Source organism: Eublepharis macularius, chromosome 9 (genome assembly GCF_028583425.1).
Source record: "Eublepharis macularius isolate TG4126 chromosome 9, MPM_Emac_v1.0, whole genome shotgun sequence".
Taxonomy (NCBI): domain Eukaryota; kingdom Metazoa; phylum Chordata; class Lepidosauria; order Squamata; family Eublepharidae; genus Eublepharis; species Eublepharis macularius.
The window spans coordinates 64,188,567-64,208,290 of NC_072798.1; the positions used below are offsets into that span (position 1 = coordinate 64,188,567).

Here is a 19,724-nt window from a genome sequence, read left to right on the forward strand (position 1 = left end):
CAGTCAAATTAAAACCAAATTCAGACAGGCTAAAACCGATGTTTAAATACCCAGTAAAAGAGACCGTTCAGGAGGGGTCTCATTTAAAACCAAATTCATAAAACGATAAATAGGCTAGAATTACCTCGGCGGAGGGAGTCAGGTTAAAAAGGCAATTCAAAAGGTTAAAATCAAATTCATAGGGATGAAGTTCATGGGCGCACTTGCGATAGATAGAGGGGGGGACTAGTTCGGGGCTAAATTCATGGGAGTAAAATTCATGAAAGCAATGCAAAGAAATTCATAAAACAATAGAGCTACAAAGATCACAGACGGCTCAGTCTGCAGTACAGCTGCTGGACTGGGTTGCATATATACAAGAACAAGCAAACTTAGTCCATGTGTTCCAAAACACACTTCCACCCCCCCTTGCTGTCTGTGTCAATCCACAGAGCAGGGTCGGCAGGCGGCGAGAAGGGCTCCAGGCACACAGTTCTAGTCCTCATGGAGGTGGCGCTGCTGGCGGTCGTTTGGAGACGGGCCGTGGGCTGGGAGGCAGAGAAACATGTCCCCCCCTAGTCCACAAGAGGGCCTCGGAGCGGTGTCTGGCAGCGGAGCGTCCATGGGGCCGGTGCAGGATTCATACACATAATAATAAACATAATCATAGTCCATACCGGCACAAGCAATAAAACAAACAAGGGTTAAAGGAGGGTGCCAAGAATAACCATTAGGGCAAGAGTGGGTCTGGATTGTATCGATCCATGCGATAAGACAGCTGGAGTTGCTGGAGCTGTCGGCGGCTCCAACAGCCCAAATAAAGTAATGAGGCACATAATAAAACTTGAAAGGCCAAAATCACAACGATCGGGTGCAGAGCCAAATTGTAAATTCCAGTGGCAGTGGGGCTCCAACCAAAGAGGGTCTCCCACCACGAGTGCTCGCCGGTGGTCTTAATCCGCTGGACAAGATCCAAAATCTCCTTCCCGTTGTGGGACACAACCAAAGCAGTGGTGTCCCCATCTCTCTGGATGCTCTGGAGGGTGCGGTGGAGCTGCGGGTGGGCCAGGAGCTCGTGGATTAATTCCAGACCGATGCCAAGGGCGACAGGCTTCACATAACGATAGATGGAGGGTGCCACCAGGATCTCTTCTTGGGTCCAGACCGGTACCGTGTAGGTGAAGTCGCAGGCTGCCACCGAAGACAGGTTGCAGAAGCAGCGGTTGACTCCCGGGATCACGGGCTTAAGCTGGAACGAGTTCAGGATCACAAAGTCGCAGGCCGTTCGCACGCAGGCACATCCTTTCCCAAGGTAGACCACAGCGGAGCTGTTCTCCTGGACGACCTCGAAAGGGCATTCGTTGAGGGCGTCGACTTGCGGGGCTACACAGGGGTGATGAGGTGCAAAGGCTTGGTCCTGGCAAATGAAGCCGGTCTGGTCTCGATGCTGGCACCCTTGGAGGCTGACGAGCTGCCATCCGGTCGGGGTGAAGCGGGCCCAATGGTCGGGGTGGCGAGCGTAGAGGACCTCGGTGTCGCTGACTTGGAGTCCCAGAGGCACGACTGGATACACGTGGAATGACTCGTGCGCACTGGCCGTTAACAAAAATAATTTAAGCTCCTGGGTGGCCGGTGAGAATGAGGAATTTACGAGAGACCACCAGGATTCAAGCTCCAGTTCTATGGGTGACAATTTGGGCATAATCAATCTTTTAATTTCCAGGGGCAAGTGCCCATCCGTGGCTTGCCGAATTAGCCCCATGGCCACAGCCTGGTTTAATTGTTGGGCTTGCATACATGCCATGGCTATTGACACGTTGCGTTCAAAAGACTGTGTCCCTTTGAGCAGCAGAGAAAAATCTCTTTCAATTTGACTCTCCCAGTTAACTAAAATGGAGCTGATCTCGTGTTGCCCATTCGAAATGGAATTTAGGGACTGCACCACCGGTTTACCTAAGTCAGAGATGCTAGTCGTGACATGGGCAAACTTATTAGCGAGAGTCTCAATGTCGACCGAATCCATGATTGCTAAGCCTCCGGCTGCAGGAGCAGTCCAGTCGGCAATGCTTCGTCTGGCACGCGAGAGAGAAGGAGAGGGATCGATCCACAGTTGTAGCCATGCATTCCAACCCTTGCTACCGGCCTCCAGATAGGGAGCGCACTGCGGCAGCCTCTGGGTTATATTTAGCTCAGCTAAGTCTATGCGGATCTCTTTTAAAGACATTTGCGGGCGGACTAGAACTCTCTCTCGAATGTCAGTTTTCAAAACATGGGAGCCCACTATATGCGTGCCGCCTTGGCTTACTTGTTCATTGCTAGCAATCAAAGGGTCAATTTGGATGGTGTGGGTCTCCTGGGTCCGGATCAGCAGGGAATAATTGCCTGGTTCATGAGTCAAATTTACAAAGAGCAGCCCAAGCCGGTGAAATTTCTCTACTAGGGGCTTGGTTTGGCATTCGGGCGTCTGTTGAACCAGTATCCAATCGGGTGGGCCGTGTTTGGCTAGGTCTTCCTCTTTTACAATCCAGGTCAGGTTCTCCCAGCGCTCTATAGCAAAGGAGAGAACTGCACCTGAAGGGGGCGTGATAGTGACTGCTGCCGACTCAGTGGTAGTAGTGCCTAGTAGGATGGTCATTCTAAAGGGGTCTCCTGCCTTCCATACTGCGGCCGACACTAAAATAACTTCACAGTATGGTCCGAAAGCCTCAGTGACAAATGGCGAGGTTTCGAAGTTGGCAGGGGTGGTATATTTGTCTACCACCGGGACTGCGGTGGGGGCTGGCCTTATACGGGGAAGAAACATACATGGAATTGGAGCCAGTGGTGACACTGTGTCAGTAGGCGAGTAACACACTAATTCTTGGGACAGAGTCTTTACTCCCACACATAAAATAACAAGCTCTGGGGGTCGGATCCACTGCTCTTCGCAACTGCGGAAGTTAGTGCGGTCCGTGGGGGTGGTCATATTGCTCTGCTGCACAACCTTGCAGACCATCATTTCGTTCCCTGCCAGGGTATTGATACATCTCCAGTGGGGGTAGGGCATTAATTTGGACGGGCGTCCCTCTATTAGGGTGCCTGCCAGCACGAGCAAACACAGAGTAGCCAGGTGCCTCATCTCCTGGCCTTCTTTTCCTTTCTGTAGTGAAAATATCCTGGGGAGACCTGCGGATATAAGTACAGGTTCCCTGAGTTGGTTGCAGCAAAATAAAATAAAGTGAAGTAGGGAAAAAGAGAGGGGGTTTCTCTGCCAGCACTCTTACTGATTGGGGCTCGAACGAGAAGTCCCAGAGCACTAAGCGAGCCTTCCAGCTTGTTGCTCTGGGGAGCTCCTGTGCGAAGGTTCCTTTCTGAGGCATGTATATTTCAGAGGGTGAACGCCTTTGCGTCGGGCAAGGGTCGGCTGTGCGTTAGGCGGGATTATGCAAACTCGCCCCAGGGGTCTCTGGGTGCCTAGGCTATGTGGCCCTCAGGTGCCCCTTGCTCGGCGGCGGGCTGCTTTTACTTTGCGGGCTGAGAGCTATCGGTCCGGCTCGGCCTGGCCTTGCCGTTTTGAAAGGAAAAAACTAAAGAGCGGTTTCCAGCAACTCTAAAGGTTGCTGCTAAAGGAGACCTTTGTTCCATTTTTCTAAAATAATTTTTAAGTAGGGGTGGTTAGGGTTGAAGGTATGTTTTATGATGGTTTGCTTTTGCTTTGCCTTTTTCCCTCTGCTTTTTTTGCAGGACCTCTTGTGTGTATTTCAGCGGACCATATTTTTTCCTAGGATCAATTTTTGGAGGGACTCCCTCGGGAGGTCCCAATTTCATGTTAAAAGAAAGAAACACACAAAGCAAAAGCACACGGGCATGGGTTATTTTCAGGTTGCCCTCACTTGGAAGGCCTGGCAGGGCTTCATTATAACTTCAATATGTCTCCCCCCCTTCTTTTCCCTTGTGCGGTACAGGCAAGGGAAAAGATTACGTGGGGCGGGCGGCTGCTGACGGAAAGGGCCGAAGTGGAGCCGAAGGCGCTCGGCGGCGTTTATCGAAAAGCGGCGGAGGCGGCCGAGATCTGCCGGCGCCACTGGGTCTGGGTTATTCGGGGGTCATCTTGGCGCGGGGGATTCTGGCTATGTAAATGAGGCACGTTGCCCCTTGTGCGTAGCAAACGCACCTCAATAACATATTCCAGAGGTAACATATTTACATAATACTGGCGGGTCTTTTACCTTTGCACTAAAGCGTACTAAGTGGTGGCGCCGTATAGCAACTCACCATGACGAATATGAACATTAGTAAAAGAGAGGTGTTGGGCTATCTGGGGGACCTTTTCCAGGGGAGGCACGGCCCTCAAAGCCAAAGCCGACCATCATGCGAAAGCGTGGGTCTGGCAGGTGAGACCCCGAATCTACGTAGATGCGGGATCTTCACCAGCACGGCGGGTGAAATGTTTTCAAATACAGAGATCACCTTTATTGGTGTGTCTCCAATATTGGAAATGCATTCACTCTTGGGCTAAAGCCTCTCCAACCACTTTCACACAGCAAATCTCTTTTGCCTGTGCAATTTTTTCCGAACATGCGGCTTACAATCCAATTAAGAATCACTTTCGGTGGTGGTCCTATTTGGCTTTGATTGCCGTGTCTTCCCCAAGGGTCCCAACTGTGGGGCCCGCCTAATGAGGTCAAAGAATAGAACTGGAAAAACTTTTAACATTTACACCGATATCTACATATTCTACTGTTTCTTTTATTCTAAAGCTACAAAAGTCTGGTCTAAGGGGACACACGGTATCTCTGGCCCAGGGTGGAGTGATATCTGGCGAATCACTGGGCAGAGGGGGGCTGGGCTGGTGGTGGTTCCCCCAGGGTCATACACAGGAGGGGCGGTTTGCAGCGGCTTCCCTTTCCATTCTTTTAATTGAGAGGCATGAAAGTATTTTAGCCACGTTCCTCCTGTCTTTCTCTGGATGGCTACCTGATAGACAGCTGGGGAGACTCTTTTTGTGATAGGGACTGGGCCTTGCCACTTGGCTGCTAGTGAATGCGCCTTTTGTGAGAACTTCCTGTACAGAACGAGCTGTCCTTCCTCCCACTGCCTGGGGTTCCTGACCCATCCTAATTTGCGGTCCATATCCTTCTGAGCTGTGCCCAACTTCTGGGCCACTTGCATGTGGACGGCGTGTATAGACGAGAGCAGATCTTGGACCCAAGCATCATTAATCACTACGGGCTGCATATCGGAAGGGAGCTGCGTATCTAGCCAGAAGGCTTCCGGGAGCTGCATTCTTCGTCCTGTCATTACCATATGGGGTGTGAGCCCGTGAACTGCGGTAGTGCCTCTAATGGCCATTAGGATTATGGGGAGTTTTTCATCCCAGTCTCTCCCGGAGGAGCGAACCATCTTGCGGAGAGCCTCCTTGAGGGTCCGGTTGGTTCTTTCTATGGCGCCTGAAGCTTGAGGGTGGCCGGCTATGTGGAACCGTTGCTGGATGCCTAGTGCTTTACAAAGCTCCTGTGTAACTTCTCCGATAAAGTGTGAGCCTAAATCGGAGTCCATGACTCGCACAATGCCCCATCTTGAAAAGACATTGTTGAACAGTAGTTTGGCGGTAGTGGCTGCATTGTTGCGCTTGCACGGAAACGCTTCGACCCATTTGCTAAAGGGGTCTATGACAGTGAGGCAGTAGCGATTGCCGCGAGCAGTGGGGGGAAGGGGGCCGATAAAGTCAATCTGTATGCGAGCCCAGGGTCCATCAATTCTCTGATGCTGGAGGGGAGCTCTAGGTCCGGTGGGGTCTGCATTGACCATAGCGCAGGACAGACAGTTGTCTACCCATTGCGCTACTTCGGTGCGCATGCCAGGCCACCAACCAACCTCTTTTACCCTTTCCAGAGTCAGATCCTTGCCTCGGTGTCCCTGCTCGTGGACAAACTGAATTAAGTCAGCCCTAACTTCCAATGGCACTACCCAATGGCGTTCGCCGGCTGCATCTACTGCCCAAACTATGTCTTCCTCTTCTCTGATCATGAGTCTCCCTGTCTGATCCCTTCCTGCGGCTAGGAGGTCAGTTATTTCTGGGTCAGATTGCTGCAGTTGTGCTAGGTCTAGTGTTCCTGCGGTTCCCTGAGCTTGGCTGCGGGCTTGTGCCCGAGTGGTGACAGGGCGGAGGGGACAATCGGTGGCTAGTTCCGGTGGGGGAGCACTCTCAGTGGCGGCTGCCTTGGCTGCAAGGTCTGCCTGGTCATTCCAATAAGCGGTCTCTGAGTTCGTCTTCTGGTGTCCCTTGACATGGGTCACCTGCGTTGGGCCGGAGCGAGACTGGAGGAGTGCTGCTACTTGCTGCCATAGCTGTAGGTGGGCTACGGGTTTCCCATCGCTGGCCCTCCACCCCTGATTTTGCCACACCGGGAGCCAGACCGTGGCGGCTTTGGCCGTCCAATCCGAGTCTGTATAAATGGCAAGTGGGCTTTCTGGGGGCTCAAACTCAAGCACCGCCAGAAGCGCTTGCACCTCAGCCGCTTGGCTGGAATGGGGGCGGGCTGGACCTTTGAGGGTATGGGCGTCGCTCACTCGCACGGCGCCGTAGCCTGTCCGAGGGGAGCCTCCAACGTGAAAGGAGGAGCCGTCACAGAACCAGCATGTGAAGCCGTTCTGTCGGGCTTCCTCTAGCGGGACTCCCCAAGTGACTGGCCAGACAACCTGTGGTGGCGGGTCCAGGGGGCACTCGTGCTCGGTCCCGGTTACCAATAGGCCATAGGGGGCTGGAGGTTCAGTGGTTTCCTTTTTGAATTCTACTCTGCGGTTGACCAGGGCCAGGGTCCACTGGGCTATGCGAGCGTTTGAAACTTGTCCGTCTTGTATCTTTCCCGACAGGATATATTTGAGGGGCGTGTGAGTGGTTTGCACTATTGTACGTGAACCTCCTATGATAAATTCCCAATGGGTCAGACTCCAAACCAGAGCAAGGCATGTCTTCTCGCATAGGCTAAACTTAGTTTCTACTGCGGTTAGGTTGCGAGAGGCATAGGCTACTACTCTAGCGGTCCCTGCTTGCTGCTGGGTGAGCGTGGCTCCTATGCTCTTGTCTGATATTGCTAGCTGGATAAAGAAGGGCTGGGTAACATCTGGATGGGCTAGGGCCGGGGCTGCGGCCAGACTGCGCTTTAGCTCAGCTAAGGCTGTCTGTTGCTCCGGTCCCCACTCCCAGGGGGTGTTCTTCTTGAGGAGAGCATAAAGGGGGCGAGCTTTGTCTGCAAAGGACTCGATGAAGTCTCGGGAAAAGTTAAAAGTTCCTAGAAGGGCTCTGAGGGAGGGGACATCGGTGGGTGCAGGCAGCTTGGAAATGACCTCCATTCGCTGGGCGTCCGGGGTGCGACCCTCGGGTCCCAGGGTCAGACCCAGGTACTTGACGCTGGTCTGAACCAATTGGGCCTTTTCCCTGCTTGCCTTGAACCCAGTCTCGCGGAGGAGTTCCAGGACTTCCCTGGTGATTTGGCGGGCTAATTCTTCCGTGGGGGCGTGGACTAAAATGTCATCCACGTAGCTCAGTACGTGGGGCCTCGAGGAGGGTTGGAGGCGTTCCCACATCTGAACTACATGGGCATGACAAATACTGGGGCTGGAGTGGAATCCCTGGGGTGTCCGTTTGAATGCGTATTGCTGGCCGCGGAAAGTGAACGCGAACTTGTACCAGCAAGACTCATGCAACCGGATGGAGTGGAAAGCATTGGCCAGGTCTATGACCAAGTAGAACCGGGACCCAGCGGCAATGGCCGTTAGGATCTCATTATACTTGGCCACAACCGGGGCAACTGGAGGGGTGGTGGCATTCAGGGCACGGAAGTCGACCGTCATTCTCCAGGTCACTCCATCTGCTTTCAGAACTGGCCACAATGGGGCGTTGCAGATGGACTGCATCGGGAGTATGACGTCCCACTCAAGGAGTCCCTCTATGGTCTTGGCTATCCCTGCCTCAGCTTCTGCTGGGTACTTGTACTGTCTTTGGGGAGGGGGGTCCTTTCCTTCAATCAGGACGCAGGCGCCCTTCACTATCCCACACTCGGCCTTGTCTGTCACCCACACTTCGGGAAAGTCCTGAACCCAGGGGTCTCCGGTGATGGGGGCGAGAGGAAGGGGGGCCTTGAGGGCTGCGCATCGATGGACTGCATTAACAAAGTCTGGGCCTCCCGGGATGCGCCACAGGAGCCCGTTTGCTAAGTCAATGGTCAGTCCCTCGGCACGGAAAAATGGCATGCCCAAAAGTCCATCGTCTTCTCTCCGGTTTGCGCATGCCGAAATCCGGGTGGTCAGGTTCCCAACAGAAAGGGGGATATCCTGCCAGACCGGGGATTCCTGCATGCCGCCTCCAAAACCGGCGAGCTGCATTGTAGTGGGGGTCTGGGTGCCCTTTGTGACTAAGGTGGGCCGGAGTATATTAAGTGAAGCTCCGGTATCTATGAGGAGGGTGGCAGGCTTCTTCTTTTCCCCGGGAGTCCCGATCCCTGCCTTCACTGTCGGTCTCCCCCATGTATCCGGCTTTAGTTTGGCAACTATGCCCACGGAGGGAGACTGGGACTCGGGGCAACCCTATTCTGATCCTGCACCCTGATCGGTGGAAGCGGCGCTTCCTCTAAAGGGGTTGTTGGGGCTCGGGCGTTCCCGAACCGCAGCTATCGGGGGACTCGAGAAGGGAGGGTCCGGCGGCAAAGGGGGCGCCGACGGAGGTACTGGGGGCTGCTGCTGGTCTTCCCATTCCATGATCGCCTTCATTAGAACGGACGTGGGCTTACCGTCGAAGAGCTCCATGTTCGCTCCAATGTTCTTGAGGCGCATCCAAAGTTCCCAACGGAGGGAGTCCCTGGACTGGGGCGTGCTGCCGCGGTCCCGGTATCCCTCGTGGTCGCCCTGCGATGCTCCCCAAGCATTAGACTGATCTGGAGGCGGGTAGACCTGATGGTGTTACGGGTGCGATGCTCGCGAGTGAGAAGGGGCTATGGGTGCATCCTGTAGTCGGGGCTCGTGGGGTCCCTGCTGGGAGGAGGAACTGTAACTCGGGGTAGGCGCAAAGGAAACTCCCGGACGGTAGTCCCTCGGTCCTCTTCCCCGGTTAAAGCTACTGCTCCTTCCCCTCAGGATTCCTCCCCTTGCCTCCGGATACGGGCTGCGTCCCTGTGGTCGGTACTGAGAGTGGGGGCCATGATTGGCATAGGTAACCGCACTAATCGGCTCGCTTTCCTTCCTACGAGAGGCTGGGGACTTCACATGGCGGATGGCGCCGGTCTCTCGCAACAGGCCAGCAATGCTTCTGATGCGGGATTCCAGCTCTCCCCATGTAATGCTCCCGGGCTCGACTCCTGCTAGGGCTAGGCGAGTGGTGCTGTTGAGTCCATCTATGACTGCTCTCCTGAACTCTAAGTCGTCGAAGTCCGGCATGTCACTTAAATCTAAATCTACCTCGTCTGCTAGTTCGGCTAGGAGCTGTTTCCTGGCTAAATATGCCTCTGGATCCTCTCCGGGTTTTTGAGATTCTGCAATATACAGGGCCTTTAAACTCTTGGTGGGCCACAGGAAGGCGCACAACTCTTTCATGGCGCCATACTGACTGCGAGTGGCTAGTCTCCGGTTGGAAATATATGCGTTAAGAGAGGTGACTATTTCGGGGCTGGCACAATGGCGGGCCAGCTGAGCTACATCGGAGCCACTGGCGGAGGGCTGGGACATGGTCACGTGTGCAAACCATTGTATAGCTGAATCTCGATTCAGGGGCCCCATGCGGTCCGCTATGGCTTGGAGCTCATCGGGCCTCCAATTGCGGGTTTCTTTAACTATTCGGTCTGTCTTCCTGCCATCATCGTCTGTGGTGACAATTTCTTTGGTAGCTATCGGATGGAGGGGCTGTGGAGCTTCCTCGGGCTGGGGCGAAGGAGGTGACCAACTGTCGGTACTACCTTCGGGGAGGGCCAAGAGGGCTGCGGGATGCACGGCGGAAATTACGGCCTGCTGCATTCCCAGGTGCTGCTTTAGGGTCTCTAGCTCCCTCTTACAAGCGGAATGGTCTGCAGAAGCTACCTTGGAGTGATTGTGCTCTGCCATGAACTGGGCGGCATGGGTTAGCTTGGCAATTCTTTCCTGTCCCTCGATTACTGCATGCTCTGCCATGTCGGCACGAGCGGTGGCCGCTTCAGCCTTGTGCTGGGCGTCCTGGAGGGTGGTAGTTAATCCTTGTTTTTCCAATATGAAATTGACGCGTTCGGCGCGCCACTCAACTGCTTTCTCCTCATGGTCTCTCTCCTGTTCGACTAGTTTGGCCCTGAGACTCTGGATTTCTAGACGCAGGGCGTCCTGCTCTCGTTTTGACCTCTCCTCTAACTCCTCCTGTGCTGTTTGCAACTTGCTAATTAGGGACACGCTGTCCTGCAGGGCGGTGAAAAGTGCCCAGGCTCCATATCTGTCCTTTTTGCTAGATCTAGGTTTCTCCTTGTCACAGAAGTCCTGGAAGGCGCTTCTAACTATCTGGAGTGGGTCGGGCCCCTTGAAGGAACCGGCTTCCCAAGGGCAATCTCCCTTCTTCACTAGCCACTTCTCCAGGCGGGGCACGGTGGGGTTTGCCCGGTACATTTTTCCTTTTACTTTAAGGCTGATCTCGGGGAGGTTAAAGAGTAGATCAGCGACACCAGGGGTGGGGCGATTAAAGCTGCTCAAGGGTTTTAACAACTTCTTCCTCTCTATGTTCCTTTTGGGAGGTTTATCCTTCCCTCAGGTCCTCAAGGGTTTTTACCAGGGGGTTTTAAGGTTCTACTTTTAGGTTCACAAGGGTATTTTTAAGGGTCCTACACTCAGTTCTTCTCCACCGGGGGAGAAGGGAAAGTTCCTATTCCCGTTTCAAGCTTGCCTACAAGCCACGGGACCAGGAAAAGTTTACTGGCTCAGAGGGTGCTCTCAAGCTTTCTAAGCCCAAGAACACAAACGCTCAGTGCTTCCAAGCCTCTGCCTAGAAGCTAAAGCTCAGGGGTCTCCCAAGCCTCTACTCGGAAAACCAAAGCTCAGGGGTCTCCCAAGCCTATGCGCTCAGAAAACCAAAAAGTGTTCCCAAGCCTCTGCCCGGAAACTGCTACTAAGGGGGTCTCCCAAGCCTATGCTTAGGCAACCAGAAATGCTCCCAAGCCTCTGCTCAGAAGCCAAAATGCTCTCAAGCTCTCTAAGCCCAAGAACTAAACTCAAAGTGTCCCCAGGCCTCGTGCTCAGAGACAAACGGTTAAACTGTCTCCAAGCCTCGACCAAAAGACTGAAAGCGCTCAAGGACTGCCTCTGCACGTCCCCAAGCAAAAGTGCTCAGGAGTAAAGCTTACTGTACTCCCAAGCGAGGTGCGCTCAAGAGTTCTAACAACTCCCAAGCAGAAGTGTGCCCAAGAGTCCCACTGACTCCCAAGCGAGGTGCGCCCACGAGTCTGACTTAAAACTCGCAAGCGGAAAGGCGCCCAAGAGTCTAACTTAAAACTCTTAAGCACGGTGCGGCCGGCTGCCGCGGGGCTTCAGGAACCTGGCTTCAGATTCCCAAAGCTAACTAACTAAACGGACTATCGATCCCTTCACGTTTCCTCCGGAGCGGGGATTGAAGCCTAAGTGCTGGCAGGAACGGGGTTTGGACGGACTTAGGAGAGACGGGGGAGGGCGGAAGAGAATTTTATATGTGCTGCTTCAGGATATATATCTATAGAGCCTACTTCTGGGATCCCACCCACATAGACGCGTTTAGGCGGCCCGGAAAGTGGCCAGGAACTTCACCAGTTCAGAGGTCCTCACCCACAGTACACCGGTTATAACGGCTGGAGGGCCTCGCGGTGCACCACAAAAGGCAAGTAGTCCAAAGCTGGCTGAAGGAGGAAATGGGGAAAAGCCAACCCACAAGATAGAAATGCTCACTAGAGCCACACACACTCACACTTTTAATTCCCTGAGCTAAATTGCGCTCTTTACACTGAGGTCTGGAAAATTTTCCTCTAAGTCAGTTCGCCGAAGACACGCGTGTCGACTCACGTGCATTCACACGAACTGGGTTATGCCCGCATTCTCCACCAGTAAACTGTTACCAGAACTGCTCTTTTATTATAATGGGGAATTAGCTGCAGCAGTCTGTAACTATTAATATTAAGCGAGGATCATAACCTATGTTTACAGAGGTCCCGATCCCAGACACTCTAGTGAAAAAGAGGCAGACAAGGAGTAAGGTCCAAACACGTGTATTAAGTGTAGCGTAAGCCTAGCTTGCACAATCATACAAAGAACATACAAGGTCTAAGAAATATAGCGTAGGAAATACAGAGACGTTCGCATTAGCTGGTTCCCAACGATGGTAGGGGGAATACTCACTTATCCTGGAGCGAAGCAGAGACGCAGCAGCGAGGGTGGCCCAATGCCAGCACTGGGACCACAGACGGACAGCAAGGAGGTCTGGATAGGGAATGGCCTGAGCACCGAGTGGTCTGAGAGACCAGCTTAAATACCCCAAAACGTACCCTGGGGCTGGTGCTGTACTTGGTGGTTCTCACAGATTAAAACAAAGGGTCTAATGGGCTACTGAATGGCTTGGATGGGCCACTTTGGTAATCAGATTGTGATAAGTGACACCTCAGGAAGAGGGGACAAAAGAGGGAGGGGGAAATCCAAGTGGGCTGAAAGGATGTTCCAGCGGACAGGGCTTGTCCTGATGTCATCAGCTTTGGAATGCGGAGGTTTCTTTGAGATGCATTCTCTAAGTGCTTGGGATGGTCGGCACTTAGTTCCTTCTCCGGGGCGGCTCCTAAGATATGCAGAGCGGGGCGAGGGGCTCTCGCTGCGGACGTGGTGTGCCCGCTTCGCCGAAATGGCTTCTCAAAGCAGTCTTCTTCCCAGGGTCTTCTGGCTGCCTGGGAACATGGATGCCGGCTGGGCATAGCTGGGGCTGGATAGCAGGCTGCCCGGTAGCGAGGGCAAGCTCGGCGACCTACCCGCGGGAGGCTCCAGGCGGGAACTGACCAGGGAGCGCCTAGCCAGGCTCGCTGGAGGTTTCCCCGGCAGGCGCCCGGCTGCTAGCAGCGGCTTGGGCCCATATGAGGCAGGCTTCCATGGAGGCAGCGGGAACAACACTTTAAAACACAGTCCAAAGCAGGGAACAGGCACGGTCCGTGGCAGATGGCAAAGCAGGCACGGGGAACACAGTCCAAACACACACTGGGAATTCCAGATACAGGCCAGGGCAGGGCTTGCCCAGGAAGAGAGTCCTTTGTGCAGTTAACCAAACATGGAGTCAGTAAACTACACAGTCTATAGCGGCAGCAAGGTAATTGACACGCAGGCAGGAAACTGACACGTGTATCAGAACACACACGTGCAAAGCAGTCTTTGTGCAGCAGTGAAACAGTAATGCAGGAAACTTTAACACAGTTCATAGCAGGCTTCAAAGCAGGGGAGGGGGCCTACTTGGCAACATGCTGCTCTTGAAATCTTGTAAATTCGTAATTTTAAATATTTATACTGTATTTTTGTGGTTTTAAACTTGTTTTAAATGTAAATATTATTGGTATGTTATGAAGTGTAATCCACCCTGAGCGTGCTGGTGTGGGGAGGGCGGAATATAAATTGAAATAAAAAAAAAACATGCAGGCATTCTGCAACTGTTTCCACTAAAACCAGTAAATGTTATTTTGGTTCAAGTTAAAGATCAATACAAGAGTTGCTAGTTTGTCTGTATCTATGTGCCTCTCAAGTTTGATTCCATCAAGAGTAAATGGATGGTGCTAGCTGATGTAGATTAGCCCCACGTTCCCCTTCCCCAAGCAATCCTTGAAACACCTGCTGGAGTCACAAGATCTATGTGACCAAAACGCCACAAAGGCTGAGGGGTTGCAATAAAAGAGGGGAGGGGAATCACCCTTCCACAGTCTCCCATCAGCAAAACTGCATCTGCAGCAGAGGGGGGAAGGGAACATGAAGTGCTTTCCAAAGATGTTTGACTGGATCTAAATCAACAAGCAGCATTAGTTAGAAAATATTAAATACCCCAGACATTATGTGATTCAACAGGGAAAATCTGTACTTTACTATAACCTAAGTGACTCTAAGAATTGCTGGAATAGTTGATTAAGGAAAATTAAGAACATGTATAACAAATCTGATAACCTTACCTCCTAACAAAAGATTCAAATGCTTGAATGCAGTATTCACGTAGTTCATCATCATCTACATTACAAAATTTTACTACCAAAGGGATAATTTTCTCAAGGTATTCACCTAACAGCAGAAAAAAGAAGTTATCATTCATATGAAACAGTTAGCAACCATTAATATAAAACAGCAAGAGTTTAAATATTAATTTCTTTACCTATTCTATGACCCGCTTGCCTACTGATAGCAGCAATACACTGTATGTAAGTCCTGGTTGTCGACATGGAATCATTTTTAGAAAGCTCTGTCAAAAGATGCTCAATGAGGTCAACAAACACAATGTTGCCACAACTCATAACAAGATGACCAAGAGCAATGATGGTTCTTTTTCTCACAGCAAGTCTTGGACTTGTCAGCTGAGGAAGCAGACAGGTCAGAATGGAGGGGTGGAAGTTAACGAGGAGTCCTCCTTGCCTTAAAATAGATTAAAAAGTTCAAAGAAGTAAATAAATCACATTGTGCCATCCAGTTATTTTCACAATAGGATTCTAAGGATACGTTCCAAGCAAGTCTTATAGGCTCCTTGTGTTCTATCACTGAGATAAATTCTCTTAATCACTAAAATAAAAAACAATTTGCATTAATATTTTCTATGCGTTAATCAATTACACTCACTCAGCTTTATTTGTGTTTTCTTCAGAAAACAATTTCCATACATTTTAATTATGCAGAAATTACTTACAAAACTTAGCAATTTAGTAAATTACTATCTACTATCATCTTTCTAGAACATATTTACCTGCTCAACATATCAGCCATTATGTCCAAAGCTTCTAGCTGAACAGACACATCTTCCTGTTTAGCGATAGCACTAGTAAGACGCCCAGTGATTTTCTTACATACATTAGCTGCTAAAGCTGAACCTGGATGTACAACAAAAACTGTATTATGCATTTATTAGAATACACACATAATTTTAACAAAGCTGTAAAAATCTATAATTATCAGCATACAGTTGATGGGGATTTCCAGTATGTAATTTGCCAAAACAAGTATGTCGGATATTATGAAATACTGCTTAAAAATACTTACACAGCACGTTATTCTGATTGTTTAGCCATTTGAAACTCATAATGCGCAGAATGTTGGAAAGAAGAACAAAGCAATTCAATACAATCTATATGAATCCCTCCCCCACACCTTCATTATAGGAAAATTTATTTTCAAGGTTACTCAGAAAAAACTATTAAAGAGGTAAACATGTAAAGCAAGGTCAATCAAAAGGAAATACTTGAACTAATGATTTTTCCAATTTTCAACTTGGATTAAAGATCACAATTGCTTTCACCCTTTTAAACTACTATCAGCTAAATTTATCTCCAAATTTTCATAATGCCAGTATTCATATTTCTGTTAAATGGCATATTGTAAACCACTGGGAATTGCACCATTATTTGCTGTACTGTTAGCTGCCTTATATTTGAGGTAAGACAAGACAGAAATGTATTAACTAAATAACCAACTTTAACTGAATTAACTGCAAACAAAAATAAATCTATGGATTTAGTTAATATCTGATAGTTAAAGCCTGGTGTCATCATTGGACAAATCAATATGTAGCACTAAACAACAGACAAGAGAATAGAAGCATGCTGAGACAAAAGAGGTCATCTGATATTTAACTGAACAGATGATCCAACAACAGGGTTTTTTAAAGATTCGGCCATCTCTTGGTTTTACTGGTTTACTATTTTACTGCCTTTTAAAAGATACTACTATTTTAACATGCTGCTGGGTTTTAAGTACTATTTAAACTGTATTTAGTATTATAATATTGTTATTTACTTATTACTGTTTTTAGGTAGATGTTTATAGTGATGGTTTGATGACTGAAAGCCACCTTAACTATTTTTTAAAACAGAAAAGTGGGTGATACATTTTCTAAAAAATATAAATAGGTTAAGAATTCTGCAAGTGAGATTACAGGGGTGTGCAGTCTGGGTCTAGGATTCAGACAAAAAGCCAGACTTTTGCCAGTACAGCTTTCCAAATTAAGTCAGAGAATTATGGATTCAATCCAGAAAACCAGCTCCAGACCCCAGATCAATCTGGGTTTATCTGGAAATGTGGCTTCAGCCTCAAGCTGGCTTCTTCCCAGGCTTCTCCTGCATTTTTTCCAAAAGGGGAGGAGAAGGGAGTGGCCGATCTGTGCAGGGCCTTGTCTGCTGGATGCTTTGAATGACACTGGTTCTCTGGTTTAATGTTGGTCCCCTTGCTTCACTTTGGTTGGGGGGGGTGTCCACCCATTCTCTTGCTTCAGTTTGGTTCTCTTGGACTTCCTCTTGCATTTGGGAGTGCACCTTTGGCCAGCAGCAGCCTTGCCCCTGTGTGTTTCTGCCTGAGAACCTGCTTAGAAATGTTTTTCCCATGGGTAACAATGGAGAATGACTAGGGGCACCTTCTTTAGGGGTCCATAGACCCCATAAGCCCATTCAAATGCTGCAGACCACTCACACCCATAAAACTTCAAAATGTCAAACAGTACAAGTGAAAATTATACCACACAATGTAGGTTTTGGCAAATTATACCACACAATGTAGCCCAAGGTTTTGGAAACATGTTATCAGGGTACACGGACATTATATTACCACAGCACACTCACTTTCAAAAGTAATCCTGGACTAGACTATTCCACATAATTATATCACACAATACTACAAACAGCATGTAAGTTACATCTAAGTACCTTGGAGGGGTTTTGGCACAGCAGAATCGAGGCCACACTTAACTATTCTTTAGGCAACTAACTTTGCTAGGAGATGCTACAGTTAAAATTTAAGAGTCAAGGAAATAACTTCCATATCCTTTAAAAAGCACTGAGCCAGCCCTCAAAAATGGATCCACAGCATGCAGTTCAGCCATCCATCGCAGAAAGAGAATTGGGTCTACACAGTATACATCGGCTATATTTGCAGAAAGGTTTGCTACAGATGAAGTCTCAGACAAGGACTAAATAACAACACATCCAAGGCTTCAGTTCTTGAACTCTTCTTGCCTTCTCCCTCCCAACAAAAACATCCCAGCTAGATATTTACAATAAGGACACAACAGTAAGAATTAACATCTCCCCAGCATCAGTAATGGATTCTGAGGTAGCAGAAGTTACCTCCAATAAAGTTAATCTCAGAGTTACCTTAAAGTTTATCTGATCATTAACCTAAATGAAACTGATCATTAACCTAAATGAAACTGAAAAAATAACTTTATAGAGAAGAAAAAAAAATTACCACTGGAAGCAGGAGGAAGTTCTCCAATGACTGTTTTAAGGCCAATGCTCGAAATATCACGCAGTTGCTCTTTATCAGAAAGCATGTTAGTACAGAGGGTATCTACAATTGTTTCCACTTGGTATTCTTTCACTTTACTCACCAAGGGCCCGAGGCTGTAATAAAATCCAAACAATATTCACTGGAATTTAAAAACTGATTGCATCACATTTAAAACTTTAAGTTTACACTCTGGCTAAACAGTGTTCTTCAACTGATCTCTCATTCACTGAGAGATCTCTGTCTTTTGGTGCTACACCTCTGAAGATGCCAGCCACAGCTGCTGGCGAAATGTCAGGAACTACAATGCCAAGACCACGGCTATACAGCCCGGAAAATCCACAACAACCATTGATCTTCTCATTTACTTACATGTAAAAGTAAGGCTAAAATTTAACATAAACTTAGGCATGTTTAAGCTCATTTAAATTAACTATACACAGGATTGAAGGCTTTATTTTTATTGTAGTATTAATATTAATCTAATTTCTACATATTCTTAACTGGGAAAAATTGAACATTTCATGGTTATGCTATCATAAAAACAATTAGCAACTTTATCACTGGTTAAAAATATATTCATAAACAAAAGTCAACTACAATTTAATTTACAAGTGATTAGAACAGTCAGTTATCTACATGGCCGGCCTAATAAGGTTTACTAATATTTTTTTTTATATTTCCTTAATTTATCTAAGGATTGGGGGGGGGGGAAGAGAACTTTAATGTAACTACTGTAAATTTAATTTTGGCCTCAACATTGATTTTGCTAGTGGTAACAAAAGGACATTTGTGATATATTTTTCTTCCATTCTGCATCATTTCAATTTATATAGTTATTGCCCATATAATACAGATTTCTCTTTAGCAGCCAAAATGGACACAGATGAGTTGCATTTTACAGCTATTCAACTGCTGCTTGGATAAAATGCTAGGGCTAGTTTAACAGCTCATGAAAAAGCATCTTCTGCAGCAAGCATTATGGATGCTCTAGAACAGAGACTGCCTTCCAGCCCATAAAACAGATGTTTGATCTGTAAAGCAGTAAAACAAGAAATCCTCCAAAATGTTCAATGGTTCTATGGCTCCTTTGCTAGGTATCACTTACTTAAGGATGTCTCTTTGCAGAAAAAAAATATTTCTTCTGATTTAGTTTATAGGTGATTTCATTTATAGCTGGTTTCCCAAGATTTTCTTCCATTTTTACTTCTTACAAAAGGCCACAAATACCACATACCAGGCCTTGGTAATTAGGCAAAAGTCTCCTCTTTAATTCAAAGTAAGAGCACTGTGATTTACCATATAATTAAAATAATGTTCACACATTTCAATGCCACACTCTGCCACAGGCACAGGTACTACAGCTCAGTAGTAGAGCACAACTTTCAATCTTCAGCAAGTTTGTTTAAAAGATCTGAAGTAACAATTTTGAAAATATTTCTGCCTGATGCTTTGAAAGAACTTCCAGTAGTTTAGACAAAGAGCATAATACAGAATATGAAAGTTTTGCATGCTCAAATGCCCAGTTTAATGGCCCACATATTGCTACCCAAATTAGTGTTATTTAAAATAATAATGCTTCTTTGTACCTATGCTTTGTAAATGAAAAACAGATGCATTAAACTGATTTGAACTTGAACACAAGTTTCAGTTAAATTGATTTTAACTGAAAATAAGGCATCATTTTCTGGAGAGGTTAATATTAAATCTGACTTTTTTGAAAGACAGTAATCAGAAAAAAAACCAAAACAGAGTTTATAATAAAAGTTGTTAGATACAATACCAGCACCCTCAAACCAATTAAGTGAGCATCTATCATTTCCAACAACACAGATTACAGTTAGTGATGAAATTGGAAGCTACAACATCAGGCCTACATACTTCTGAAAAATATGACACTGGGGGGAAAATGTGATTACTGGAGGAAACTTCTTTAACTAGATTATTTTGCTCTTGCAAGCATCATTCAAAACATTTACCTCATAATTTACTACAGATTGCAAGGTTCAAACATATTTAGACAAAGCACCTGTGCTTAAGCACAAGAAGTAGAGTGCAAACAGCTATAGTTAAAGCTATACAGTGATAGGTGGCATAAAATGGCAACTATTCTTTCAAAAAAGAATTAGGCTAAATCCAGGGATAATGTTCTCAAGCAAGGCCAATAGAGGAAATAAGCATGGGTTAATATGCCTACAAGATTCACAAGTATGCCACAAATATGCAACCTAGCAATCATACCGAGTTTCTCCTAGTTTCTCCTACAGAAATTTTCTTGAACACAAATAGGTTAG

The 19,724-nt window shown here is 48.0% G+C and overlaps 1 protein-coding gene across 1 annotated transcript in view; it reads right to left on the bottom strand.

Moving 5' to 3' along the window:
* CAND1 (cullin associated and neddylation dissociated 1) overlaps nucleotides 1–19,724 on the bottom strand; it is a 60,184-nt gene that overhangs the window by 19,723 nt on the left and 20,737 nt on the right. The window contains exons 3-6 of the mRNA XM_054988181.1: nucleotides 17,392–17,546; nucleotides 14,903–15,026; nucleotides 14,321–14,577; nucleotides 14,124–14,229 (exon numbers count right to left, since the gene is read on the bottom strand). Coding sequence (XP_054844156.1) covers nucleotides 14,124–14,229; nucleotides 14,321–14,577; nucleotides 14,903–15,026; nucleotides 17,392–17,546 — 642 coding nt within the window. The remainder of the gene's footprint in view (nucleotides 1–14,123; nucleotides 14,230–14,320; nucleotides 14,578–14,902; nucleotides 15,027–17,391; nucleotides 17,547–19,724) is intronic.